The sequence below is a fragment of the Acinonyx jubatus genome, chromosome D3, assembly GCF_027475565.1.
Source record: "Acinonyx jubatus isolate Ajub_Pintada_27869175 chromosome D3, VMU_Ajub_asm_v1.0, whole genome shotgun sequence".
NCBI classification, from domain to species: Eukaryota; Metazoa; Chordata; class Mammalia; order Carnivora; family Felidae; genus Acinonyx; species Acinonyx jubatus.
The window spans coordinates 9,946,790-9,954,729 of NC_069392.1; the positions used below are offsets into that span (position 1 = coordinate 9,946,790).

Here is a 7,940-nt window from a genome sequence, read left to right on the forward strand (position 1 = left end):
TGGCCAAGATGATTTTGGAACTGAACCTGAGTGATAAACAGCCACTAAAAGGCCGTAGCCAGAAGTGACATGTTTAGATTTGTTTCAAAAATGTATCCAAGCACATAGCTATGTATCTACTCAAGAGGCTAGAATTAAAAAGATAGGGCACTTGGCTGGCTCAGCTCATGATCTGAGTTTGTGGGTTCAAGCCCTGCATCAGGCTCTGCACAGTATGGAGACTGCTTTGGATCCTTGGTCTCCCTCTCTCTGCCCCTCCCCAGCTTGCGATCTCTATCTCTCCCTCTCAAAAAAATAAACATTAAAAAAGAAAAAAAAGTGAAAAAAAAAAAGACCATCATGGGGATGTGACATACAGCATGGTGACTATAGTTACCACTACCATATATTTGAAAGTTGCTAGATTGTGTAAATTCTCACAAAAAATTTCCTAACTACATACAGTGATGGATGGTAACCAGACTTACAGTACTGATCATTACATTGTACACCCGAATCTGTCAATTCTCTCAATTAACAAAACTGAAAATACCAAGCGCTGGCAAGGGAGTGGAGTAGCTCACACATTGTTGGTGGGATACAAAATGGAAGTCTTAGCAGTTTCTTACAAAGGTAAACGTGTATTTACCATACAACCCAGCAATCCCGCATTTTCATCCAACAGAAATGAAAACACATCCACACAAAAACCTGTATGTGAATGTTGATGGTGGCTTTATTCACCATCTCCAGGAACTGTGAACCACCCAAAGTTGTTTGGTGGGTGAATTTTAGGGAAGTTAATACAATGATATAATGGAGCAACAAATGACTGAAAAACCGAACCATGAATATGAACAAATCGCAAAAACGTTATGCTAAGTGGCGTATTATAAGACCTTCTGTAAAAGGCAAAACTACACCTTACAGAAATTGGATGACTGCCTGCAGTGGGAGCGGACTTTAGAAGCATGAAGGAACTTTGGTGGTGGTGATGCTTACTGAACTACATAGACGTCACTGGATCGCGAATTTCACCAAATATTAATCGTCAACTAGATCAACTTTAAAAAACACCCCACCAGGGCCATCTTTCCCTTATCTACTGCCAAAACCTCTAATCTGATGACCCCCTGTTTAGGGAGCCTGTGGAGAAATGAACCCTTTTTTAGAGACAGAGGTAGAGAATCCCAAGCAGGTTCCACGTCCACTGTGGAACCTGAGGCAGGGCTCAATCTCACGACCTGAGCCAAAATCAAGAGTCAGATGCTCAACTGACTGAGCACCCAGGCACCCCTGGACACTTTTATACAGACGCTAAACTGGTTCAAACCCCACAGAGGGCAGTTTGGCACAATCTATTAAAATCAAAATGCATAAATCCTTACTCAGCCAAAAATAATTCTTACCAGATACTCACTCACCTGTGTGCACACTTGAGAACTCATCTACTACTGTGTATGTATTTACAAAAGATGTAAACCCAAATATCCATATAAGGGAATACTATAGTCTGTATCAGTAAAGATGGGACTTTAAAAAAAAAAAAATTTTTTTTTTTTACATTTATTTTTGAGACAGAGTGAGACAGAGCACAAGTGGGGGAGGGGTAGAGACAGAAGGAGACACAGAATCCAAAGCAGGCTCTAGGCTCCGAGCGAGCATTCACCACAGAGCCCGATGCGGAGCTCGAACCCACAAACTGCGAGATCATGACCTGAGTCGAAGTCGGTCACCCAACCGACTGACCCACCCAGGTGCCCCTGAAGATGGGACTTTCTATGGAATGACCAAAACACACGGTTTGTCATCTGTGTAATAGTATGTACAGCATAAGGGCTTTTTGGTTAAAAAACAGAAAAAAAAAAAAAAGATGGTAAATAATTATACTCATTTGCTATGTTGCTATGTATGCTTTTAAAAAACCAGATATACAAGATTGCAATGATTATGGAGGAGAAATGGGTATTACTCATTCAAAGGAAAGTTTGTGGCCTGAAGAGAAGAGCTATTTTTTGTCCACATAGCCCAGTACTGACCTGCTCAGTAATGACTGGGGAAATGTCGCTATTTCCTACTGGTGGGTGCTGGGTGGCAAGCCAGACGGTGAGGAAGGCAAGAATGCTGATCCAAACCGATGACACAGTGGAGCTTCCACTGCAGCTGGTGCCAGCCTCCCGACCCCGACTGCTCTTAGCAGAGGCCAAGATGCCACAAGCATGCAGAGTCAAACCACATCTCTGGGCAGAGAAAGATTAAAAACAAAAAAGAAAAAAAAGACACAAAAGAGATGGATCTGTTATTTAATTAGGTTCTTTGTAAGAAATTTAGAACACCAATTTGTGAGGGTAAACTCCATTCGTGAGGGCAAACACAGAGCGGAGGTAGCCCTGAAGCTGAGGAACGGCTTTGATTTTTGGCAGAATTTGCGAGTCCACAGCTTTCTGATCAACCTTGCGCTGCTCTGTAATCTCATATTTCTAGGGGGAAGGGAGGGAAAAAAAAAGAAGAAAATCATTTAAAAGTAGGGCACAAGTACCACACTCCAGTCCTCTCAGGAATCCTAGCTCACAAATACTCAATCCCAGGGATATTTAGAATGTAATTTTAATAATCCTTTCCTTGGAGGGCTGTGAAATACAACCTGTTTCGAGTATAACAAAAATAGTAGCTCTTTTCCTTTTGTCTTTTTTAATAGACATCAAGGATAAACGAGGCTGAACTCCCATTAGAACAGTAGCAGTGAATTCAGAGCTCCACGAAAACTCTCAAAAAGATTCTGAGATGAGCTCTCAACTGCCATTAAAAATTACTGAATGCAGCAGCATCTGGAACACTATTATTCCCCAGACATTTCTCATGATTTACGACTTTTCTTCATCGATTCGTAACTGTATTTTCACTCCCACCCAGAGGAGCTGGAGCTATCAAAAACGAAGACAGAAAAAGCAGCTTACCTCTTTCTCCGTGTCGAAGATCTCACCTTCCTGGTGTCTGGGCTTACGCAGCTTCTTCTTCTTAAAGTAAGCATCAGTGAGGTGTTTGGGGATTTTCACATTGCTGATATCAATTTTGGTGGAGGTGGCAATGACAAATTTCTGGTGTGTTCTGCGCAGAGGAACTCGATTAAGGGACAGAGGTCCTGAGGGGGGAAAAATCAATACGCTAAGGCAAAAAGAAAGCAAAGACTTAGGAGACAGCAGTCACTCAAACACACTGGTCAAAACCACAGGTTCCTGACAAATTTAAACTGAGCGTTGCTTTCCAGAGTGAACAGTTCACTTTTTACCTGTTTAGCAACTCCACTTTGGTTCCAAGTGGAAGACCAATTACAAGTCTGTGAGATCATTCCTTGCAGTTAACAGCCAACCATTCTGCACTTTAGGTGGCAGATACTTGGTGATATGTTGCCACACAGAAAGTAAACACTTGCTTCCTCACAACTCAGGTATACATATGACAATGAAATAAGACACGGAACCACATAGCACTGAAAATTCCATTTAGGTGGGTACAAAAGTACACTTAAAAATGCCAAGCTTCAGGGCACCTGGATGGCTCAGTTAAGTGTCCAACCCTTGGATTTCAGTTCAGGTCATGACCTCATGGTTCCTGAGACCGAACTCTGGGTCAGGCTCTGCACTCACAGTGTGGAGCCTGCTTGGGGGTCTCTCCCTGCGCCCCCCCCCTCAAAATAAATAAATAAATGTAAAAAAAAATGCCAAGTTTCAGAGAGTATAAAATTCAAGGATTTTCTTACCAGTCACAAGTAGCAAGCCACTGCTCAGTTGCTTCAGGAAAACCACTCTCTGTGAATTAAACAGAAATCTCAGACATTTCTGCAATTACAAATGCACTTCTGAGTTAATCAAATCATAGGCTTATAAATTTGGTAAAGGAAATTTCTCAATACGTATCTGCTCAGCAATCTTGGAAGCAACTACACCAAACTACCAACAGGGATGACCCTTGGATATGAGCAATACTTTTGGGTGCTTCTTTTTAAGGAACAGCCATTACTTCTAATGCTTATTTAATATCCTTTAACTCACGAATTCCATCCCTAGAAATCTATACAAGTACTTTCAGATACAGGGACATGGGAATCATCTATAATAAGCCCAACAGCAGGAAATGGTAATAACTTATCGTACATTACGGACTAAATACGTTATGCTAGCGACTGGGCTGCTGGTCTTGTTATGGGCTACCCACCCACCGCGAACTAGTTACTGCAGGCAAATAAAGAATCCCACCTGGAGTGTGACCCATTACAATCAAGCACCTGCGGCTCAGACACCTGAGCCGAAGCTCCACGAGCCGAGGTGCTCTGCTCACCTTGCCTCTGTGGCGCCCAGTGAGGATGATCAAAATGGTCCCAGGAGTGATGCTAGCTCGCAGTTTCCTCACATGCTGACTAAAAGGTTTTTTGCCATGGCTCAACAGCTTCCGAGGCACATCTTCAGTAGGATAATACCTAGGCTGTAGAGAATCCATAGGTTCATCTTATTTAAACAAGCTCATCAGATTAGTAGAGCTGGTGGTCTCAGTGAAACACTTGCTACACCCTTTTCACCTACTTCAAATGCTGTATTTACACTATTACAGTTCACTTTCACTTGTCCGTAGATACTAAATTTGGCAAAGATCAATGCTGCTTACTCTTTCCATGTAAAACATAGGGTGGAATCCATTTAACAGAGCTGTGTGTTCAGGCAAAGATGAAAACCGTCAATCTGGGATTAAACCAAACCTGAGACTTCCATGGCAAGCTATCATACACGGTCCTAGCATTACACACGGTCCTGTGGCAGGGATTCTCAAGCTTTTCTGGGGTCCCTGACCTTAACCTAAACCGTCCTTCTCCAGAAACAACACGTCTGATCCACATTTTGCAGGTTACGAAGGAGGCATGGCTTGTTTTTCGATTCTAATTGTGTTCACACCCTCCCCGTCAACATGCGTTACTCCCATTTTATCCGTAAAGGAAACAAAACAAAACAAAACACAGTTTACATCAAGAGCACCAGTTCACTTACTGTGAAAACAAGACCCCACACGAAGACTGCTACTAAGGGTGTGACAAGTAACTCACAATAACCTCTTGCTTTTACTTCAAACATTAGTACCTAACAGAAAAACGAGCTCACAAAAAAACTGTGACCAGGAATCAAAGCGCCACTTTCTCTCTGGGGCAGTAATTTCCAACTGTGATGACTGTAATACATCTGGGCATGTTTCCATAATGAAAATTGCAGAGCAAACACTGAGAAAGAGTTGGGTCTTGTGGGTGGTTAAAGAGGAGCCAAGAAACCGTGCTCTGGTCCGCAAACGCTCTCTAGGCCTAGCAGCATCCTAGGCTTCATGCCTCAATTCTCACAACAACCCCGTGAGGCAAACCTTCATTCCCATTTTGCAGGCGAAGAAACCGAAGCACAGAAGAGTCAATTAATTAATTAATATCTGCTTAAGTAGTATCAGTTATTAATATCTACTTAATTAATGTCAACCAACCAACGTTTAAGGTCCAAAAGTTTACAAATGTTTGTAAGGCCAGAATCCTCCATTAGTAATTCTCCAGTAGGTAAACACACACACACAAAAACCCCTCCCACCATTCAAATCTTCCAAATCTTACCATTTTGCGAAGTTTCACCACTCGGGTACCACCATTCTTGTCACCACCAACTGGTTTTGTGACAGTAGCAAGAACCTTCTCCTTCTTTTTCTTTTCAATCTATCAGGACACAAATGCGTCAAAGTCAGAGGCAGACCAACATTCCTCAGGTTAAGAATGGTAAGTGATGCTCAGTGACTCCCCTTCATCCCTTACCCTGGATTTAGCTGCTGAATACTTCCTCTTGTACATGGCCTTTCTCGAATACATAGCCGATCGGGAATATCTGCCAATTCCTCTGACTAGGACCGGGTTTCGGCTGCAGTGGGGCTTCCCCTTCTTTGGCGTTTTAGCCTTGAGGTTACCCTTCTTAACCTTGCCACCAGCATCAGCCTTCTTGGCTTCAGGTTTCTTCTCCTTAGCATCCGGCTTCTCAGCTTTTTCGCCCGCCATCTAGCAATACACAGATTAAAAAGAAAGGCATTTCACCAACTACCTTATAACAAAACAGTATCTAAACTGGACACGGATAGGCTTCCGAGGGGAGGAACCCTCACTTTCTCTGTCCAAGTACCTCTGACGTTCTTTCATGCCTCCCCTGTAAGATAGGTCTTCCTCCAAAACCACACACATCTGGAACCGTCATAATGGTTAATTTTGGGGTTGTCTCCCGAATACGCTACAACTTTTTTTTTTAATTTGAAGAAATCTTACATCTGTTTGCTAAATATTTCGTGGTCAAAAGTCTCCATTCCATTATTTCACCATTACTGTTCTGGGAACTAGAAATCTGACAAATAAATCCCCACCGCTATGAAGCAGCGACGCTGTCCCTGAAACCATTCGCGTCCAGAGCTTTTGCTCTTTTCAGACTAATGGCTCATTCGAGAAATTCGGCTTAGGAGATGACACAGACACACTCAGCCCACACTCAGGCCAGACTGAAAAGAAGCGCAAAGCCAACAGGCGACTTCCGGGCGCGGACGTGGGAAGAAGGAAAAGCAGCATTTGGCCTCGGCTCCAAATCCCAACGTGGCTCAGACAAACTCAGCAGCATCTTTTCGAACCCGAACCCGGGATTCCAGAGCGCGCGCTGTCACCATGCTCCCCGAGGCCCCACTATTCCGCTACGGATCCCCAGAGGGGTCCAGTATCCCCAGCCCAGGAGGGTGGCGAGCAGCCGGAGTTCCGGAGCCTCTACGGCATCCTACCTCAACCTCTTCGTGCCCCTATGCAAACCCAGGCGAGAAAAATGAAGCGTCTGGGAGGCCTCTCAGTTGGCCCCGAGCATGTTCGACCCCCGCAGGTGCCTACTTGATTCCCTCTCGGTTCGGATGGTGAGGGATTAGGGACCCTGAAATCTAGTCTCGCAGAGAAGCCCCGCCATACTTACCTTGCAAGATGGAAAAGAGAACTAAGATCCCGGCTTCCGGTCTATAAGGAATCACGGGAGTTGTTGAGTCTCACTTCCTTCCGGAGCTGGGGCATTATGGGAAGTGTAGTTTTCCCTCCTTTGACAGTGCTACTGTGGAGAGCTAGGTGTCCTTATTAACAGGCAAAAAGCAAGGAACGTTTTGAAAATGTTTCACTTTATAGACCAATAAAATTCTCAAAATACTTCTGGAAGCCGACGTTACAACGTTTTATTTTGCTTACTAAGGACATTAGAAAAGACTTCCATTTTCAATATAAGAGAAAGAGAGAGAGAGAGAGAGACGAAAGACCAAATCTCCAAGTAAAGTGAAATCTTTCCCATGAAAAGCTAACTGGAAACCTTACACAGACATTTTCTCCGAAGTTGACTTAAAGTCCATATCCCCTAATTAGACTATAGACTATGCTCAATGGTGAGAGTCAGGGAAGCTAGAATTCAAAATGAATAAAATAGCAGTGCCTGGCTGACTAGTCGATGGAGCTTGTGACTCTTGACCTCGGGGTGGTGAGTACCAGTCCCACCCTGAATATAGAGATTACTTAAAAAGAAAATCTTAAAAGGGGCGCCTGGGTGGCTCAGTCAGTTAAGCCTCCCAGGACGGCTCAGGTCATGATCTCGCGGTTTGCAGGCTCGATCTCTCGCGGTTTGCCCCACATCTGGCTCTCTGCTGTCACCACAGAGCCCGCTTCAGATCCTTGGTCCCCCTCTCCGTACTCCTCCCCTGCTTGCGCGGTCTCTCTCTCAAATATAAATAAACATTTAAAAATAGTAATAAAACCCCTAAAAAAACCCTTAAAAAATAAAATGAAGACAATATATTCCTGCTCTCAAAGAACGCTCATTCAAAGGAATAACAAGTAGAAAAAATAAATAATTATAAGCTATTTCTTCCTGGAGGTTTAAGAAGGT

The 7,940-nt window shown here is 43.6% G+C and overlaps 1 protein-coding gene across 1 annotated transcript; it reads right to left on the bottom strand.

Annotated features, from left to right (window-relative positions):
- Nucleotides 1-2,268: 2,268 nt before the first annotated feature.
- Nucleotides 2,269-6,079, bottom strand: RPL6 (ribosomal protein L6). The gene is made up of 6 exons (XM_015080261.3): nt 5,813-6,079; nt 5,618-5,716; nt 4,318-4,461; nt 3,740-3,788; nt 2,937-3,121; nt 2,269-2,459 (listed from the first exon to the last, which is right to left on the bottom strand). The coding sequence occupies exons 1-6, from the start codon at nt 6,047-6,049 to the stop codon at nt 2,307-2,309; spliced, it is 867 nt and encodes a 288-aa protein (XP_014935747.2). The 5' UTR covers nt 6,050-6,079; the 3' UTR covers nt 2,269-2,306.
- Between the last annotated feature and the right edge of the window lie 1,861 nt (nt 6,080-7,940).